This window comes from Pipistrellus hanaki, assembly GCF_964339955.1.
Source record: "Pipistrellus hanaki genome assembly, chromosome: 2".
Taxonomy (NCBI): Eukaryota; Metazoa; Chordata; class Mammalia; order Chiroptera; family Vespertilionidae; genus Pipistrellus; species Pipistrellus hanaki.
Window position 1 is genome coordinate 48,993,582 of NC_140504.1, and position 21,927 is coordinate 49,015,508.

Here is a 21,927-nt window from a genome sequence, read left to right on the forward strand (position 1 = left end):
CATGTCCTTAACTGGGAAATGAACTGGCCAGGGCAGATAACTTAATTAATTACATTTGACTATTGTTGTTGCTTTTTAAAATATATTTTATTGATTTTTTACAGAGAAGAAGGTAGAGGGATAGAAAGTTAGAAACATCGATCAACTGTCTCCTGCACACCTCTTACTGGGAATGTGCCTGCAACCAAAGTACATGCCCTTGACTGGAATCGAACCTAGGACCTTTCAGTCCACAGGCTGATCTCTATTCACTGAGCCAAACTGGTTAGGGTACCCACTTGTTTTTAAGACTGTATTAATAAAGTCAACTAGGATGGGTTTATAAATATTTTGATGTTACATACTCTCACTTTTTAACTTCCCACAAGCAGAGGACAAATAATCAGGAGGTCTTTTATTCTAAATAATTAATTCTAACAAGAGAAAAAGGGGAGAGGGTGGAGAGAGGTAGAAGAGAATAAAGGGGGGGGGATATATGGTGATGGAAAGAGACTTGACTTGGGATGGTAACAAACAATACAATGTACAGACGATGTATTATAGAATTGTATCCCTGAAACCTATATAATTTTATTAAGCAATGTCACTCCAATAAATTCAATTTAAAAGTTAATTTTACCCTACAGATTTTAATAAAGTTGAAAAAAGTCAAGAAGAAAAAGTCACCAAACAGGCAAAAGTCAGGAAATAACTACTTTTGATGAAAATAAACAGAAGCTATTAACTACACAGTTGATAGCAGTGTCTAGAAAAAGAGCATCTTTAACTATAACTGTATCTACAATGTGCTCACCAGCAATACTCCATCCTCCTTATTTATACTAATAAAAGGGTAATATGCTAATTAGACCAGGTAAACCAGATGTCTTCTCGACAAAGCCATGTTGGTGTGGCTAAGGCAGAGGCAGCTAGGGGTGATCAGGCCAGCAGGGGAGAACAATTAGAGGGATCAGGCCGTCAGGGGAGAGTAGTTAGGGGATTAAGGCCAGCAGGGGAGAGCAGTTAGGGGGATCAGGCCAGCAGGGGAGAGCACTTGGGGAATCAGGCCAGCAGGGGAGAGCAGTTACGGGGATCAGGCCAGCAGAAAGCAGTTAGGGGGATCGGGCAGGCAGGGAAGCAGTTAGGGGCATCAGGCAGGCAGACAGCAGGATTAAGGGCTATTAGTCAGGCAGACAGGTGAATGGTTAGGAGCCAGCAGTCCGGATTGCTGCAAGATCAGGCCTAAACCGGCAGCCAGACATTCCCTGAAGGATCCTGGATTGGAGAGGGTGCAAGCTGGGCTGAGGACCCCTCTCTCTGCCGTGCATGAATTCTGTGCACTGGGCCTCTAGTGTGTGTATATGCGCGCGCACATGCACACACACACACACGTGTACACACACACACACACACACACACACACACACACACACACGCCAAGCAATCATTACAGTGGAATGACTAGGACAACTGGTCGCTATGATGAGCACTGACCACCAGGGGGCAGATGCTCAACGCAGGAGCTGTACCCTGGTGGTCAATGGGAGTGCAGCACTGGTGGCAGGAGACTCTCCCGCCTAAGGAGCAGTGCTAAGGAGTCCCGCCTAAGGAGCAGTGCTAAGGAGCAGAGAGCCAAGTGGTAAGGATCAGTAAGCAGGAAAGCAGTAAGGAGCAAGGGATCCAGAAATGTGAGAGGGTGCAGGCCGGCTGAGGGACCGTACCTCCCTTCCCCCAGTGAACAAATTTTGTGCACTAGGCCTCTAGTTTTATAATAACTAAGTAGTAGAATACCTAGTTTAGTGGCAAAGTCAGGATACGAATCTATAAATTTTTTCCTCCCTCCCATTCTGTTCCATATGTAACTACTGTTAATGTTTATGTTTGCAATCTTTACTTTTTTCCTCCTAATAAAATTAATTCCAGAGCTTTTATATCTATTTATTCTTTATTTAACTTTTAAAACACTACTATAGTTGAAAATAAATGTAAGCTTTAGACTTCCTGTTATGCATTTATATACATAGAAATAATATCTATGAACCACTTGATTCATTCTAACTAAGATATTCTGTAAACTTTTAAGAAACTATTTTTAGAGATCTTCCCATATTAATACATTGAACAACCTCATTATTATATACAATACTAAAGAATATACAAAAACAGCCGGGACCGGTTTGGCTCAGTGGACAGAGTGTAGGCCTGGGGACTGAAAGGTCCCGGGTTCGATTCCGGTCAAGGGCATGTACCTTGGTTGCGGGCGCATCCCCAGTAGGGGGTGTGCAAGAGGCAGCTGATCGATGATTCTCTCTCATCGATGTTTCTAACTCTCTATCCCTCTCTCTTCCTCTCTGTGAAAAATCAATAAAATATATATTAAAAAATATATATATATACAAAAACAAAATAATATAAAAATTTTTAAACATTTAACCATTCCTGTACTGCTAGACATTTAACATATATTGGTTTTTCCCTTACAATACTGCAGAGAACATCTTGTAATTGTGCATATGTTTAGTAATTTTATAGGAGTGAATCCTGAAAGAACAATTGTTAGGTCAAATCATACTACCTATAGCTAAAATGAGAGCTTATAAAAAAACAGATATTGTTCCCAGTACCTTATAAGAATTAACATATCTAATCCTCATGATAGCTCTATTAGACAGGTACATTACTATTATTCTAATTTTATAGGGAAACAGACACATATGTTTTTAGATAACTTACCAAAGATTATTCATTTAGTACACAGAAGAGCTAGGATTAAATATTATCCAAAAGAATCCAATTGTTTACATATGTATTCACTAAAAATGCATGAAACTGTCCATTTTTAACTTGCCAACTAAGATTAAGGTTAGTAATCACAGGTCAGGGTCACATAGGCCTTTCAATGATTAGGTCACATTGCCAAATTCATGAAAGTTGAACAGCATGACCTAGAAGATAGCAGAGCCCAGCCGATGTGGCTTAGGGGTTGAGCGTCAACCTATGAGCCACGAAGTGACAGTTGGATCCCTGTCAGGGCACATGCCTGGGTTGAAGGCTGGATTACCAATAAGGGGTGAGTGGAGGCAGCCAATCAATGATTCTCTCTCATCATTGATGTTCTCTCTTTCCCTCTCTTCCTCTCTGAATTAAAAAAAAAGGTAGCAGAAACAAATTCAAGTTCGTCTTTGGAAGATAGCACCAATATTATGACAGTACTAGGTACTTTTTCTTAGTGTTTTAATCTCCAGAAGAATTCTTTGAGACAGGTATTATTATTTTCCATATTTCATAATGGGAAAAACACAAAGAAATTAAGTAACTCACCTAAAATTATTCAGCAAGTATAGCAGCTCTGCTATTTAAACACAGGCTGTCCTGGTGAGAGTCCATATTCTTAACCACTATTCTCCCTCCCTCTCCATATATTAAGTAAGCCATACAATATTAATAGCATAAGAGGTTTTTACTTAAATAAAAGGCAAAAAATTATAATAAATGACAAATAAATGTTATTTGTTCATTTGTTACTCACTAAGTTTAACTGATCCTTCCATCCCCAAAAGCACATTGTCACTTTTGATGTCTCTGTGGATCACTTGATTAGCATGTAAAAACTCCAATGCCTGTAAACACTGAACAGAAGAATAAAAGCAATAAATAAAACAATCTCTGAAAAGTCTAAGGGAGGTTTACATACACTTTTTATGGCTGGATACATCGCTTCTGGTATCCAGCACAAGACACTGCAATACTTATTTTTATAAAGAAAAAACATCCTTTCATGTGCAAAGTTATAAAAATAAGACTATTAGAACCCTTATCTCCCTCCCACTGGACTTACCCAGAAATAATTATTAAATGACTAGTGACCTGTTGCAGGAATATTCCTGCAAGCCTTCCGGCCCACCACTGCCACCTCTTCCACGCGCCCCCTACCTCTCCCGCTGTAGCGGGTAGGGTGGGGCGGGTGGGGCGGGCAGGGCATGCAACCCCTGCGTGCCTCGCCCTGCCCCCGCCAGTCCTTTCCCTCCAACAGCCGAAGCTGCCTTGCTTTCCACTTTCCCTCCCTCTTCCTTCTATACTGTCTTCACTCCTCCCTCCCTCAGTGTATACAAATTAACCATCATCTTTGTTGGGTTAATTTGATTACTTGCTCTGATTGGCTGGTGGGCATGGCCTGTGTAGCAAAGTGTGGTTAATTTGAATATTACTCTATCATTAGGTAGGATGTCTTATCTAGTCCTATCATTATGTGTTCAATATTTTCATTTATAAAATGACTAGAGGCCCAGTCACGAATTTGTGCACCAGTGGGGTCCTGCTGGATTGGGCTGGGCCTGTCAGGAGAAAGAGATGGTGTGAGGTTGGCTGGCCAGCCCGCCCCAATCAGGGCCGGACAACTGGGGGAAGGGACTGCGGGTGATTGGCCAGTGGGCCCTGCCCCCAATTGGGGTAAGGGGTGCTGATGGGGGGGGGGGGAGTGGCCTGGGGAGGGGCCATGGGTGGTTGGCTGTCCTGTCCTGCCCCTGATTGGGTGGGGCTAGGGGCTGCAGGAGGTTGGCTGGTTGACCCCACCCTTTATTGGGGTGGGGTCGGCCAGGGGGAGGTGAGGCTGAAGGCCAATCAGGATAGTGGGGGATCACAGAGTGTGTGGCCAGCCAGGGGGAGGGGCTGCAGGTTGGCTGGCCAGCCCCACTTCCTGTTGAGTGGAGGGTGCAATCAGAGGTGGGGCAGCCAGGGAAGGGCTGAGGGAGGTTGGCCACTTCAATTGGGGTGAGGTGGTGCAATCAGGAGAGGCTGGCACGGGGGAGGGGCTGCAGGCCTATTGTGGAGAGGCAGGCTGATCAGAGATGGAGCTGGACGTGAAGAAGGGAGGGTTGTTTGGCTAACATATAAATGAAAATATTGAACACAGAATGATAGGACTAGATAAGACATCATTTAATAATTATTTCTGGGTAAGACCAGTGTGTGGGAGATAAGGGTTCTAATTAATTGTCTTATTTTTATAACTTTGCACATAACTCTTGATCGGGGTGGGAGAGTCCAATCAGGGGTGGTCTGGCAGTGGGGAGGGGCTGTGAGGTTGACCAGCAGCCCCACCTCCTGATCGGACTGGTTCGCTGGTCACAGTAGCATCTTAACGACTGGTCGTTTGGGTCGTTATGACCATTACAGTTGCTGGCTTTTTATATACATCTAGATAGGTGAGTTTATATAATTTCTAGGCCTTTTCAGGTTTAAGTGCTTAAAGGTATACTGCACCTGCAAACATGCTCAAGGCTCTTTAGAAATCAATAGTAAAGGATAAAATTGTGATTATTCCCACATGAATCTCAGATACTCAAGTCTAATCAATGTGCCATGAAAAGTGGGTAAGATTATGGCTGGTATGGTTCATCAATGTGATGTAAGATGTTCTCTTCATTTCTTCTATGGTGAATTTTACATAAAGCTAATATCCACAACCTAGACACCAATGATAAAGGAATAACTTTCTTCTTTGCTAATGTTTCAGAAAACAGACTGAGTCCAAATTTTTCCTTGCTTCCTTAAATACAAGAATGAGATTAGAGTCCAGTCAATGTGATGTAGTAGGTTGAGCATCATCCAATGCACCAGGAGGTCACCTGTTCAATTCCCTGTAAGAGCATATGCCCAGATTACAGGCTCAATACCCAGAAGAGGGTGTGCAGAAGGCAGCCGATAAATGATTCTCTCTCCCTCTCCCTTCCTCTCTGAAATCAATAAAAATATATTTTAAAATAAATAAATTTAATTGATTTTTGGGGGGGGGTGGGAGGGAGAGAGAGAGAGAGAGATCAATCAGTTGCCTCCAACAGGTGCCCCAATCAGGGATCAAACCCATAACCTAGGAATGTGCCCTGACTGGAAATTGAACCCCAAACTTTTCAGTGTATGGGACGAGACTCTAACCAATTGAACTATACCAGTCAAGGTGAAAATCTTGTACTATTCATTCAAGAAAAAAATAGGTAAACTGTGTATTATTACACTATATTTACCAAACATTTAAGCAGATTGCTGAAAAGAACAAATTCCCAGAAAAATACTTGTACAAATAGGAATAAACTTGTTATAATGAAAGGAACTCCTAAAATATTTTTATAGCATATCCATTATGAAAAACTATTAGAAAAACAAATTAAGTATAAAGTCTTGTTAAGTTTTTATCAGCTTTTAAATAACTAACATTTTTTTGTTAAGAGATATGCTATTAAACTATCATATTCATTAAAAAATTCTTACTTCCTTCCCCACTAAAACAACCAAAGAAGCTACCCCGCTTTACATGGAGAACAATTAAAAATTTCAAAGAAGCCCTAGCTGATGTGGTTCAATTGTTTGGAGTGTGGGTTTGATTCCTGGTCAGGGCACATTCCTAGGTTGTGGGTGTGACCCCCAGTTGGGGTGTACATAGGTTGGGATACGCATATATCAGGCAACCTATCAATGTTTCTCTGGCATATCTATGTCCCCCCCCCCCCTCTCTCTTTCCCTCCCTCCCTCCCTCCCTCTCTCATCAATAAAATATATCCTTGGGTGAGCATTAAAAAACCCTTAAAAACACAAGTCGTAAGAACTTTTACAATTTTGTCCACTGAAAATAAGTTGCTATGATATTCAAAAGCAGTATCAGTTTCAATAAGCAAATCATTAACCTAAGTCTCATCTGTAGGGAAAGTTAGCTGGAAGAAGGAAGGCACCTATTTTTACTTAACTTAGGCAATTTGGCAGAACTTGTGATTTAAAATCAGAAATAATTTTTATTATTATAGTAATCTATAATAATAAAAGTATAATGTGCTAATTAGACCGGACAGAGCTGGGGCTTCGAGGAAAGCCCGGTCCTGGGTCTGCTGGCGGCAGGAGAAGAGCCGATGCTGGCAGCCGGGGAAAGGAAGGCCTACTCGTGCAGGAATGTTCGTGCATTGGGCCTCTAGTTCATAATAAATATCAAGAAACAACTAGTTTCTTTTCCTTCAGTAAGATTAATAAAACCAGAAGCAGATGTATTAACACTTAAGGTGAACGTATGTCCTGCTTTTCATGAGGAGGGTTTATTTCCTCTGTTGAATGGTGTATTTTTTAAAATTGATTTTTATAAAGAGAAAGAGAGAAACATTGATATGAGAGAGAACTATCAACAGGCCACCTCCCTTATGTACCCAGACTGGGGATCAAACCGGAAACATGAGTATGTGCCCTGACCAGGAATAGAACCTGCCACGATATAGTGCATGGGATGCTCCAACCAACTGAGCCACACTGGGCCAGGTGAGTGGTGTATTTTTAATGGATTCCCCTTTCACTCTCAAAAGCATCCTGTGTGGATGATGAATTATGATGATGACCCCACTGAAATTCACATGTGAGTTTCGCTCTTCAAAGGCCCATGCTTCATTGCAGAATCATCTTACACATGAAGGAAAGGGCTGCAACTCTCAAGTAGGATGAAATGGTATGGAAAAAACGTGCAGAAAATGTGTACAGAGAAAGGATTACACTCGAAACTTTCCCTTTTTTCATCTCCTGCTAACCGAACATCACCACAACTTATCGAAATGGGAGCAAACTCACCTCTCTGCACACAGCAGCAATCTGTGCCTCGTCCATGCAGGTTTCTGTCACAACATCAGTGAGTGATCCCCCAGCAAGGTACTCCATCACTACAAACAATTCGTCTCCCACCAGGTAACTAAAAAGAAACACACAAAATACAGTCACATTTCTATATTTTCTAAACACATGGTATTCTTGAATGTTGAAGAATTCAAAGTTTAGGCATCTTCATAATAAAACTAGAAAGCTGATAGCTTTGATAGCTAGGAATACAACTGGAAAGCTGCTATGGAAGAGCACAGAAAAATAACTAGGGTCATTATGAGTTTCCTGAATCACATTAAAGTTTGACCACAATTGTAGCTTGAGTGCATAGGTAGACTTATTCATCCTGTTTGACAGATGAACAGACAGAAGCTTGGAGAGGTTAAGTAACTCATTTAAGGTAACATAGCTAGTAAGTGACAAAATCAGAAACTGAAGCCATGTATGAAGTGATTGCAAAGCTTATGGCTCCCTTGCCAGTATCCCAAAATCTTTTTAATAACTAGGTAGGATCTGCGTTAGTTTTTGTAGCTGGAGCTGGACCATCAGCCGCTTGCGTGCTCAAACTTCTGGCCCGTGGATGGTACATAGGGTTTGGTGTGACTGTGCGAGGTTCCAGGGGTCTGGCCAAATGCCTGTACCTGCCTCAGTCCTTGCAGGGACGAGAAAGTAACATGGAGCCACAACCCTTGGGGGAGCCCAGGGCCAACTGCTTGAAGGTGTGGATCTAGCCCCTTGCCTTGAGGATGTGGCTCGGGGACGACTGTTCACATGAAGTGCATACAACCTTCAGGTTGGGCACCTCCTGGACATGAATGTCATCAGTTATAGTCCCTATAACCACAACAAAAAAATAATAATAACCACAGTGGTTTTGTCCTCTGGCTGGGAAGCTTCCTCTTCTGGATCATTCGGGAAAGGGACCCAGGTGGCCAGTTGGTGGACTCATGAACAACCTTTTCAGCACCATTTGGTTGACGGTGGGGTTGGTTTGTCTGGCCAGAAACCTGTACAGCTTGGTCAACAGGCTTGGGTAGATGTTCTGGGTCTTGGGCTCCTTACTCCAAACCTCTGGTTTCTGTGTGGCAGATGCCAACTCCCATGAGGGCACTTTCTGCTCCACCAGGTCTGGAAAGCTTATGGCTTTTCTTAACCACCATGATACACCAACTTAAAATACTACCTTTAAATGTATCTGCTAAGTTTATTTCTATGAACATGTTCCTCATTACTATGACTAAAGTATAAAAAATGAGTTATCATTACTTCAAAATAAATTTAGATGTGGAAATAAGAAAATCACCTATAATCCCCTATCTCCAAAATAATCTCTACTATAATTTCCATTACTTTTCTATTACTCTTCTTACATTCACATATATGTGACTGCCTTTAAAAAACACACAATAGCTGTGCCCTGACTGGCTGTTGCTCGATGGTTAGAGCATCAGCCCACACACCCAAGGTCGTGAGTTTGGTTACAGGTCAAGGGAACGTACCTGGGTTGCAGGTTCATTCCCTGGCCCTGGTTGGGGCATGTGTAGGAGGCAATCAAGAGATGTGTCTCTCACATCAATATTTCTCTTTCTTTTTCTCCCTTCCCCACTCTCCCCTCCATCCTACTTTCTCTAAAAAGCAATGGAAAAAATATTCTCAGGTGAGGATTAACAACAAAATAATTTTTAAAAAATGCACAATATTTTTAAGATACGTTTTTTAAACATTAATTCCTAAATTAAATGAGGTTTTGATAGATATACTATTTGCTCATGAAAGCATTTGAAATAAAAATTCACCTGAAAGTTTAAAAATTATGTGGCCTGTCACCTCTGTTGGTCAAGATATGAATACCTTCTTTTAATGTTTCTGCTTCTGAAGATTTATAATTAATATTAGTACCAGCAGCAATGTCTTTCATTTAACCGTCTTCTCTCATTGACCAAGTGGTATCTATGTTAAACTGCAAATGTGCTATTTTTACCTCTTCCTCCTTCAAGCTTACTTTTCATCATTCTACTGTGGTCTAACTAAAGTGACTAACCTCCAAAACCATGAGAGTTAAAATTTCCACACTTTTGTCCCAATGCTTAAGAAATATTCATATTTACCTGTCCAAGAAGTTAACTATGTTGGGATTCTTTAATTCTTTCATCACCAGAATCTCATTAATGATCAATTCCTTCTTTGGCTGTTTCTGTAAATTAATCTGTTTGATAGCAACCTATAATGGCAATAGAATTTTTTAAAAATTAGAAAAGTCAACTCCCATGAGGACACTTTCTGCTCCACCAGGTCCGGAAAGCTTATTAAAGTAATTCTCTTACAAAATTAGAAATACCAATCAGTTAATAATTTATTGAACACTAGTATATTATATAATGAAATTATAATTAGTTATTGTAATTATAATTTATAATTAGGTAGTACTTTTATTTCCACACTTCCTATGCACAAAGCTTTGTAATATATACACAGAGCCCAAATATTTTTAGCTTTCTCTTAAAACTGATTAACCAACCCAAGGTCAGCTCATTCTAAGTTGGGAAAATAATTTTTTAAAATATTTGCTTATTTATGAGGCAATGCATTAATTCCTCCCCCCCCTTAATAAAGTACTATAAAAATTACATAGCAAATAAAATTGCGTGGAATAATTCTTTCAACATATCCAACTGAAAGGGAGATTTTTATTGATTATCATAGGTTCATCCAGTTTCCTCCTATACTACAACCTAATGGTAACACCCAGAACAATGAAAAAGTAGCTACCTCCTGTCCCAATGCCACATCTGTAGCAGTGAAAACTGTACCAGAAGCCCTAGGAGGAAAAAAACACAACCAGATTTAAGGTTTCTAAATCATTACCATTTATAACATCCAAAGACTTTATACTTAGAACTGAAAAAGGATTAAACATTTAAGACTTAATAATATCTTTAATAAGAGTAAAAACAAGGCTGGGAGCGGCCAGGCCCAGAGCGGCCGGGCTGGAGCAGCCGGGCCGGGTGAGGTCAGGCCCTAGTGGCAGCTGCCAGGCCGGGAGCGGCCGGGCCCGGACCGGAGTGGCCGGCCCCAGAGCAGCCGGGTTGGGTGCGGCCAGGCCCGGAGCAGCAACAGCCAAGCCCAGAGCAACTAGGTCGGGAGCGGCAGTGGCCAGACCCGGAGCAGCTGGTTGTGGAACAAACCAGAGCAACAGAGGCCAGGCCCAGAGCAGCCAGGCCCGAAACAGCTCGCTCCTCACCTGCCCCTGCCCCATGGCTGCCTCTCAGACATGGCTGGAAACTTTTGCGGGAACTTGAGGGTCTGCTGAATCAAGTGATGAAGGCTTAGATCTGGATGTGTTGAGTTAGTATAGCGCTGGGGTGTTGATCTGTGAGTGCCTTGTGTGGGGCCTGGATGAGGTTGGTTGACCTATCTGGAAATGTTTTTTCTGTGAAGTGTATCTTTGGGTATGTGGAGGTATTATTGATATGAGAAAATGCTAAGTAACTGATTTACTATCTGAAAAGGGATTTACTATCGGGGAAAGGGAGGGAGGAAGAGACTGAACATAAACTGCACCTATGGATGAGGACAATGGGGGATGGGGAGGGGACGGAGGGTGGGGTGGGAACCTAGTGGAGGGGGGAAGAAATGAGGAACCTTTGTAATAATATGAACAATAAAGATTGATTTAAAAAAAAAAAGAGTAAAAACAAGATAAAGTAAAAAACAAAAGTAAAAATAAAAAGGGGGGAAAATAAGTAAAAGAGAGGCTATCCCTGTGGCCAAAAATTAGGTTAGAAATTTGTCACAAATTTCGTATCTACAAAAGTGAAGAAAAAAGATAAAGGGAAAAAAAAAAGCAACATGTACCAATGGATCCACTTCACTAAAACACAAAGAACTAACCCACCTGGTTGGCTCAGTGGCTGAGCTTTGACCTATGAACCAGTAGGTCAGAGTTCAATTGTAGGTAAGAGTATATGCCCAGCCGAAACCGGTTTGGCTCAATGGATAGAGCGTCGGCTTGGGGACTGAAAGGTCCCGGGTTCGATTCCGGTCAAGGGCATGTACCTTAATTGCGGGCACATCCCCAGTAGGGGGTGTGCAAGAGGCAGCTGATTGATGACTCTCTCTCATTGATGTTTCTAACTCTCTATCCCTCTCTCTTCCTCTCTGAACAAAATCAATAAAATATATTTAAAAAAAAAAAAAAAAGGAGTATATGCCCAGGTTGTGAGCTCGACCCTCCGTAGGGAGTGAGCAGAGGCAGCCAATCAATGATTCTCTCTCATCACTGATGTTTCTATTTCTCTCTCTTCCCCCCACTCTCTCTGACATTAATAAAAATATATTTAAACAACGAAGAACTACAAATAAATCTGAAGGTTTGTGTGCCCTTTCCAAAGGCATCCTCTTTCGTCCCAAAAGTAATCTGCCTCTGTCCATTTGTATCTGATGTACGTCAGTCCATCCATTTCTCTATCCCTTATCCACAGAGAGCATAGCTATGTATCTCTGCAGAATATATTTAACATACTTTTTAAAAATTGAAATTGATTTGAGAGAGACAGGAAAGAAAAGGGGGGGATGGAGAGAGAGAAAAGAGAGAGAGAGAGGGGGAGGGTGGAGAGAGAAACATCAATTGACTGCCTCCAGCATCACCCCAAATGGGGATTGAACCTGAAACCTGGGCATGTCTGACTAGGAAACAAACCAGCAACCCTTCAGTGCATAGGACAACGCTCAACCAAGCTACATGGGCCAAGGTTAACATAATTTTTAAACTTCATAAAAATGATTTAACTTTCTGTATTTTTTCTGCAATTTTCTCTTATAATTCAACATTGAATTTGGGATGGTCATCGAAATGGATAGATTTTATTCTTTCTTGTTCTTTTTTCCCCCTTTGCTTTTTGTTAGATATCATTTTGTCCACTCATAATTATTATTACATATATAAGGTGGGGCAAAAGTAGGTTTACAGTTGTGAACACGCAAAACACAGTTCATTCTTTTATTATTATTTATTAATTATTATTTTTTCCAAACAAATTATAAACCTACTTTTGCTCCAACCTGTATTATTCCATATACTGGTATTACAATTTATCCATTATGATGCTTAAAATGTTGACTCTTACTTTTTGTTATTAAAACAGTGCTGCAATTAAATTTGGTTTTTAAAAAGAAATTCATAAAGAAACTTTCAAAAATAACGTAAGCTCTCTTTCTAAATTCACAGAACATTTTCCAGAGATTAATAACATTAAAAATTCCAGATGTTCATCTCTTCCCAAACAACAGGAAAAGTGTTTAGTTAATATAGTTTAAAAATACAAGTTATTGGACAAAATCAAATAATCAGTAGATTCAAAGATAGTCAATAGACATAATTAAAATGTATGTTTTTATTGCCTATAATATTGTAGTAAATGTTCCTACAGTCTTTTAAATATATTTGATGGACAATTTTTCCACCCTTCTAATTAATCTCTCATTACCAATTTTCCCATCCATCTAATTAATCTAATTACATTTAAGAAGAAACAATGTATACTCATGCCCTAGCCAGGTAGCTCACTTGGTTAAAGTATCATCCTTATACGCCAAGGTTGGAAGTTCAGTCTGGGTAGAGTTCATACAAGAATCAACCAATAAATGCATAAATAAGTGGAATAACAAATTGATGTTTGTTTCTTTTTACCTCTTCCCTCTCTCTAAAATCAATAAAAAGAAAAAACAAAACAAAACAATGTACAGTTGTTGCTAAATAATAGTTTTTTCATAGCATCTAAAAAGAAATACATTACTTATCTACACAAATCTAAGGACATCACTCAGAGAATATTAAAAGTGCTCAATGTTGGCAAGTAAAAGAGATATGCTGTACATCTAGTAAGTATTGAATATAGTGATAATACAGTCACAAATACTTACCCCTGCCCAATTTTTTCATATCTTGTATATTTTTTCTTAGGGTCACCTATGCTCACAATAGTTCCTATTTTAAATAAAAACAACAAAAAATTATAAGCTCAGTCAAGCATTTTTAAATTGTAAATTAGCCCTAGCCAGTTTGGCTCAGTGGATAGAGCACTGGCCTGCGGACTGAAGGGTCCCAAGTTTGATTCTGGCCAAGGGCAGATGCCTGGGTTGTGGGCCCAATCCCCAGTAGGGGGCGTGCAAGAGGCAGCCAAGCAATGATTCCCTCTTATCATTGATGTTTCTATCTCCCTTTCCTCTTTGAAATCAATAAAGAAATATATATATATATAAAATATATTTTATTGATTTTTTTATAGAGAGGGAGAGTTAGAAACATCAATGAGAGAGAATCATCGATCAGCTGCCTCTTGCACACCCCCTACTGGGGATGTGCCTGCAACCAAGGTACATGCCCTTGACCGGAATCGAACCCGGGACCCTTCAGTCCACAGGCCGACACTCTATCCACTGAGTCAAACCGGTTTCGGCAGAAATATACATACTTTTAAAATTGTAAATTAACTCTGATAGCATTATTCCTTTTAATAAACTCCACTGATTTTAGAATAGTGATTTTCAAATATTACAGTAAATCTCAAAATACTATGTTTCAACCACAAACACTAAAAAAAAAAAAAAAAAAACTTAACCCTAATTGGCTTTTCTGAATATACAAATACATCTTTGATCTTACAATGTATTTAGAAAACTACTTATCAGTATAAAAACTACTTTAATATGAGCTAAGCACACATCTGTTTTAGGAAAGGTCACAAAGTTACAACTAAGAAAAAGGTTTTAGAACTAGGCTGTTGGACATAAAACTATAACTTATATTCTTATTACCAGTAAGTGAAAACATGAGAAAACCACATTTAATTTTCACTTGCTCGCCCTAGCTGGTGTAGCTCAGTGAATAGAGTATCCGCTTGAGGACTGAAGGGTCCCAAGTTTGATTCTGGTAAAGGGCACATGCTCGAGTTGCAGGCTAACTCCTCAGTAGGGGATGTGCAGGAGTGATTCTCTTTCATCACTGATGTTTCTCTCTCTCTCCTCCCCCCCCCCTTCCTTTCTGAAATCAATAAAAACATATTTAAATTTTTTCTTTCACTTGCTCAAGGTGAAAGAAAATAGGAATATAGCACATATAACCCACAAGTCTACAGCCACTATAATTATAGTATTTTTCCTTAATCCCTCCATGTAGGTGTTCATTATAACTATAGTTGCTGTAGACCTGCAAATCAGACAATATCATTACAATCTCCCTGGCACTATGTAAATTAATTCCAATGCTTGATCCAGGCCAATGAGAGTTGATGGATGAAAAAAAAAAAATCCACTTTATGTTTACAAATATATCCATACAGGAGGGTCACTCTGTTTAGTTCTTATGGTCATTTTATATTTTCATACTGAGAAGCTATAGTTATGTATAAATATATACAAATTTCCTTTGATAAAGTTTCCAACTGTGAATCTTAGATTTGGCCCTTTGGGGAAAAGTGTTGCTCAGGAGTCAACACATAATAATAAATAAGCAAAGAAGAATATTTTGGGGGCTTTTTCAGATTTTAATTGAAGTTGGTCCTGGAAGTCAACCATTTATTCTTTATGTCTTAAGCTAAAATATAGGGGATAAATTAAAGTCCACCTGGGCCAGCCCTAGCTGGTTTGGCTCAGTGGATAGAGAGTCAGCCTGCAGACTGGAAGGTCCCAGGTTCAATTCTGGTCAAGGGCACATATCTCAGTTGCAGACTCCAGGCACTGGTCAAGGGGGGCATGTGGGAGGCAATCAATTGTGTCTCTCTCACATTGGTGTTTCTCTCTGTCTCTCCCTCCCCATTCCACTCTTTCTAAAAATCAATGGGAAAATATCCTCAGGTGAGGATTTAAAAAAATAAATAAACAGCTATATGGAGCATTTGAAAATAAACAAACAAACAAACAAATAAATAAATATCCATCTGTGCCAAATGTTTCAAGAGCTGCCAACAATTTCAGAATAATGTAAAATGTAGGAAACATACTTAATTTCTCCATAATTTCTTCATCTGTCATTTTGGTCTTCTTTTTCTGTTTGTCAGAAGACTTGGCACCACCATCAACATTAGTATCACCCACTGGTGCAGGAATAGGGTCAATTACAGACCGTGTATAAATCTGCAAAGAGATAGTTAATTACTGAGACTTGACGGAAAATGTTTATGTATTTTTACTGTCATACTATTCACTTTTTTTATTTTAACCAAAACTAAGTTGTTTCCAGTGATCTAAAGAATGAGAATAATATTTTCAGATCTGTCTTTAAAAAAGACTTGTAGGAAAAATGACTTGTAACGAAAAATAAATGTGAAACATTTTAATTTAGTACATCATGTCTTTTTAACTTTTTCTAGCAAAAGAACAGATCTTTGAATGAAATTTAAGTGTAACCAGATCTAAAATGATATCCTAGAGCCCTAAGCAGTTTGGCTCAGTGAATAGAGCATCGGCCAGTGGACCAAAGGGTCCTGACTTCGATTCTGGTCAAGGGCACGTACCTAGGTTGCAGCCTCAATCCCCAGCCTTGGTTGGGGCATGTGTGGGAGGCAACTAATCAATGTGTCTCTCCCACATCCATCGATTTTTCTCTGTCTCACACCCTCTCTTCCACTCTCTCTCTCAAAAAAAAAAAAAAAAAAAAAAACCAATGGAAAAATATCTTCGGGTGAAAATTAATAAAAAATAAAATAAAATGATATGCTAGTAATGAAGCAAAAAGTTTAAAATAATGTCTTTACCACAAAAGAGAAATAAAGAACAAAATAATAGAAATCTTGATGTTAAAATAACTATTAATATCCCCCCAAATGTTTGCACAAATATGATTTCTACCCTCTCATTTCCAACAGCCAGTTCTAGGATATACAGGAAACAGAGCCCTCACATTAGATCAGAAAGCACTGGCAGTGCTCAGAGCTCTACCTACCAAGTGTACCACCACACCCCGATGCTGCTGCACAGAACCTTCCCCTACTATACTTGTATTAGTACAGGGAGAGGGACAGGACTCTATCTCTATCTAAGGTCATTATTGTTAAAGTTCTCCTATATCTGGTTAGGAATTCACTCTTAGAAGCCCCTTGAATGACATTCAAGCTTTGAGAGGACTGTAAAATGGGAGATAAAATATGTAATTTTATTAACCAATATCACCCCAATAAATTAAATAAAAAAGAAAAAACAGTATTTGTATTTTAACTTTTAAAGAACTCATTTGATTTTAATTTTCAAAAAAGCTAGTTTTATGCCCTAGTCAGCTTGGCTCAGTAGATAGAGCGTCAGCCTATGGACTAAAGGGTCCCAAATTCAATTCCAATCAAGGGCACATGCCTGAGTTATGGGGCTTGATCCCCATTAGGGCGGGTGTAGGAGGCAGTCAATCAATTATTCTCTCTCATCAATGATGCTTCTATCTCTCAACCACTTCCTCCCTCTCTGAAATCAATTAAAAAATTTATATATATATATATATATATATATATATATATATATATATATATATATATATATATATATATAAATATACACACACACACACACACAGCGCTAGTTTTTTGATGAGTGGTCTTTAGGTAAAGATCTTCTAGTCAAATTTCCCCACACTAAAATATTTTAAGCATGAGGACTTTTTAAAATTGATCAATGGAAGTCAAATACAGACTGCTTTTTAAAACACACATGCACACATACACAGCTCAATTCACTAATAAGACACTCACTGATTTTGTATGATCAGGTCGTGGAGCAATGACAGGGGGGGCAGCCTCTTCATCATCATCATCTTCCTCTGTTACTACTGCTGATGTTTCTGATCCCTTGGTATTCAACTGTATTTATCAACAAGCAAAGGTAAGGAAGACATGTCAAATATAAAATATATTAAAATATGAATCTTTTAGCATATTTAAAAAAAATATTTATTTTAATAGCTCATTTCAAAACAGTAAATCCTCCCTTACTCTAATTTAATCACTTAAAACATGAAGGCAATTCTGTAAGTAAAGTTTATGAAATAAATATATGTGGTAATATTAAGTATTCTTAAAAGAGAATGTATACCTTTTATATAGAGAAATTTATACCCTTTAACAAACCCTTTAGAAACAATCACTTTATTTGTTAAGACCAAAAACAAGAATCCTCTAGGCCAGTGGTCAGCAAACTCAGTCAAAAGAGTCAAATATCAACACTACGACGATTGAAATTTATTTTGAGATTCAAATTTTTTAAACTTAAACTTTTTTTTAATGCTTCTTCTTCAAAATAGACTTGCCCAGGCCGTGGTATTTTGTGGGAGAGTCACACTCAAGGGGCCAAAGAGCCGCAGGTGGCTCACGAGCCACAGTTTGCCGACCACTGCACTAGGCTTTGTGTAAGTCAGACTCATTTTCAGTCATTTAAAACAGCTACATTCACCAGAAAAAAATGGCTAATGAAGCAAAAGAGGAAGGTATTACCTTTATACAGAGATTATTATGTGCCAGGTGTGTGCTAGATAGATACTTTACATGTTATTCCAATTAATCTTCATATTAACTATTTCCTCTAATTGAGGAATTGAAACTAAAACAGTGACTCTGCAGGAGGTAACGGTGCTTAAATGACATATCCTATCAAGGATATTCTATTGTTTTAACATGGCTTCCTCAACTAATTAAGTGGCTAGCTAAAACATATATTAAGTAGTTATTTATTTCTGATGGCTGTAATTTACTTTAGAAAGTAAAATAAAAACTGAAATTTGTTTTGGGAAACTTAGATTAGAATAAGAAATAACATATTAACTCACCGCTGGTGTTCCAGAAGCGAAGCCATCTTTCTCTGAATATGAAACAGAAAATAATGTTAACTTAATGTTTCAAAAAATAAAATGCCTAAAAATTAAAAGATAATAGAAAGCAGAGCAAGTAAAATATTTAGACTGATTTTAAATTAAGTCTCGATAAAACTGACAACATCGGTATTCAAACAGGAATTTATGTAAGATTCAGTCGACAAATCTCCAATCTTAATGTAAATTTATTAAAATCATTGAATTGTATCCTTTAAGTGGGTGAATTTTATAGCATGTAAATTATACCTTAATAAAATTATTAAAATTTATTTGAAACTATACCTGTCCATCTGTATTTAAACAAAACAGAAGTTTATTCACAATGATACTTTCTCCAGAAAACTGCCTACTGAGGAACTTAAAACAACCAATCATGCAGACAAAATGTGCAAAGGGCAATGCTTGATATAAGTTGTGATCAGTATAAAAGCAAATCCCTTAATGCAAAATCAATTCATAAAGATTAAATATTAAAATACTCTTTCTGGCCCTAGCTGGTTTGGCTCAATGGATAGAGCATTGGCATGCAGACTGAAGGGTCCCGGGTCCCGGGTTCAATTCCAATCAAGAGCACATGCCCAGATTGTGGGCTGGATCCCCAGTGCAGGAGGCAGCCGATCAATGATTCTCTCTCCTCATTGATGTTTCTATCTTTCTATCCTTCTCCATTCCTCTCTGAAATCAATAAAAATATATTAAAAATAGATAAATAAAATACTTATTCTACAATTTAGAAGAATAAGTTTTGTTTATGTTTACTTTTAAAAATGCATATATAATATCTATGAAATACATAATTTTCTGGCCAAACATGATTTAAAAAGAGATTACTATTTTATACAGATTTACTAGTTGACAGAAAAGTTAAGGGACAAGTCTAACTTTTTGCTAAGGATGTTTCAGACTACTAAGTTAAAAAAATTAAAATCATTTTCCAAGAGGTCTCTATTTCTGAAATGATGCCATCAAATTAAGTATAGGTAATGCTACATGATTTTAGCTCAATCACATTGTTTGTAAAAACTACACATATGACTTCAGAGGACAGAGAAACACATTAAATGACACCTTGGGATGAATCAGTAAAATCCATATTAGGGAAACAAGACAAATGATCTTGTTTGTTTAACAAATAAATTACAAGGAAGAGTCCATGAGAATCAGAATGAGGGAGGGGAAGCCTAAATATAAAAAAAGATTCAAGAGATATAGCAATCAACTACAATGTAGGAACTTGATTCCGATACTGATTCAAACAAATTATTTTTTTAAAATCCACTATTATTCTGGTTCTTGCCTGATGATATTTCAATTTTGAGGAATAACTTCTTATAGTCTAATGCTTATTTTTGTATATTTGATGTTTCAAATTTTGAGTGGACTTAAAACATTTTTTACCTCAAAGTCTGTGCAGTTATATAGTAATACAACCCTTTTCCTGTTCCACTAACAATAAATATATTTCTAGTATGAACTATAAATCAGCATTTTCTCCTATTGATGGAAGTCATTCAAAAGAAGTAAAGAGAAAAACAAACAAAAGGCCAAAACATCTACTTTTGTCAAAGCTAAGAGATTATACATAAGAGCTGCTCCATTCAGTTTATAAAAGCTAGATCTAGCCCAGCCAGTTTATAAACTCGATACTCAGTAGTAGAGTATTGCCTACAAACCAGGAAGTCACAGTTCAATTCCTGGTCAGGGTGTATGCATGGGTTGCAGACTCGATCCTCAGAGTGAGGTGTGCAGGAGGCAGCCAATCAATGATTCTCTTTCATCATTAATGTTTCTATCTCCCTCTCCTCCCCTCCTCTCTGAAATATAAATAGATAGATACCCTGTTTCCCCGAAAATAAGACAGTGTCTTATATTAATTTTTCTCCCAAAGTTGTACTAGGTCTTATTTTCAGGGGATGTCTTATTTTCAGGGAAACAAGGTAGATAGATAGATAGATAGATGGTTGGATGGTAGATCTATGCAAGGAAAAAAGTAGGGACAAAAACTACAGCATAGGTGGTGATTTTTTGTTGTTTTTTTTAGAAGCAATCTTTTTATTTAGAGGAGCTTCACAACTGCAATCCTATGTGAATTAGAATTGGTATCTTACCTGGAGGAGTGAAGCTCAGATATTTCTGCTTCACTGTGTTGGAATCATAGAACTTTAAGACATCCAGCACAGCCTGAGGATTCTTCTTTTGCTCTAGTTTGGTGATGTTGGAGGTCTGTAATAATCGAGCCCACTGTTCTGGCATGCCCTAAAAAACAAGACAGTTAGGAATTAGCTGTTTAGAGTTGCTCTAATAAAAATCAATTTTCAGAGGTGAATGATGAAATAGATCAATCAATCTATATTAACTATAGTTGACTAAATTCTAAAAAGCCTAGTTTTCTAAAGGTCTATTTATCTAAATCTGTTTTGCATAATTACAATTCATAGTTGCAGTTCCCTAGGGAAAGGATACATCCATCCACAAATCCTTCTAGAACAGTGGTTTTCAACCTCTCTAATGCTGCAACCCTTTAATACAGTTCCTCATGTTGTGGTGACCCCCAACCATAAAATTATTTTTTGGTTGCTGTATAGCCTAAGACCACCGGAAAACACAGATATTTACATTACGATTCATAACAGTAGCAACAGTTATGAAGTAGCAACGAAAATCATTTTTTGGTTGGGGGTCACCACAACATGAGGAATTGTATTAAAGGGTCGTGGCATTAGAAAGGTTGAGAACCACTGTTCTAGAAGAAGAGAAAAGCACTAAGAATTCATAGTTAATATGTGGATAGGAAAGTTAACTTCAAACTTACTACTGAATGGAAAAGCTTGAGTGAGGATATAAAAATGAGTCCCAACTAGGTAAACTTACAGTGAATTCTCCAGTAACAGCATCAAAGCCAACATGGATGGTGTGTTCAAAATCAGAAGGAGGAGAAATTTCTGGCCGTTCCTTCTCTTTCTTCCTACTTCCTAAAGGGTATTAAAAAAAAAGAATCAACCTATTAAACAAAATTTAAAAAGATATTCATAATGAAGTTTATATTTTTCCTAAAACATATTAAAACAAAGTTATTTTTAAAAAAGATTTCTCTTAAAGAGAAAGACTGATAGAAAACTGATAAATGAAGTACAGTAACTAATCCTGTCATAAATTAGGGGTGGAGACAACCAGTGCCATATTTTTTATCTTTGCATTATAGTTTAATAATCTGGGAAAATTTTATTTAATGATCTTCTACTCTTCACCTATTGACATATTTTGTTTTAGTTATCTTAAATGATGGCTTTCCAATAATTATTTCTCATTGTTCTCTGATCATTCTTTTTCTGAGAATACTTTTCTTGTTTTATGGATGCAATTTATCTTCTCTATTATATGGTTTTTGTGTGTGTAGGTTGGGTTTTTTTCCTCCTTACATTGTCTGTTTCTTCTACATTCCTTTTTTACCCCATTGTTTTGGCCTTTCTTAT

At 38.0% G+C, this 21,927-nt stretch overlaps 1 protein-coding gene and 1 pseudogene across 2 annotated transcripts in view; both read right to left on the reverse strand.

Annotated features, from left to right (window-relative positions):
* PAK2 (p21 (RAC1) activated kinase 2) overlaps positions 1–21,927 on the reverse strand; it is an 84,205-nt gene that overhangs the window by 11,116 nt on the left and 51,162 nt on the right. Inside the window, exons 3-12 of the mRNA XM_084871650.1 lie at positions 21,326–21,426; positions 20,563–20,710; positions 18,410–18,441; positions 17,340–17,447; positions 15,606–15,738; positions 13,528–13,591; positions 10,375–10,423; positions 9,714–9,826; positions 7,579–7,696; positions 3,509–3,608 (exon numbers count right to left, since the gene is read on the reverse strand). Of these exons, the coding sequence (XP_084727776.1) occupies positions 3,509–3,608; positions 7,579–7,696; positions 9,714–9,826; positions 10,375–10,423; positions 13,528–13,591; positions 15,606–15,738; positions 17,340–17,447; positions 18,410–18,441; positions 20,563–20,710; positions 21,326–21,426 (966 nt within the window). The remainder of the gene's footprint in view (positions 1–3,508; positions 3,609–7,578; positions 7,697–9,713; positions 9,827–10,374; positions 10,424–13,527; positions 13,592–15,605; positions 15,739–17,339; positions 17,448–18,409; positions 18,442–20,562; positions 20,711–21,325; positions 21,427–21,927) is intronic.
* Positions 7,942–8,708, reverse strand: LOC311616398 (large ribosomal subunit protein eL18-like; annotated as a pseudogene). Its single transcript has one exon. The product of its transcript is annotated as a large ribosomal subunit protein eL18-like (transcript).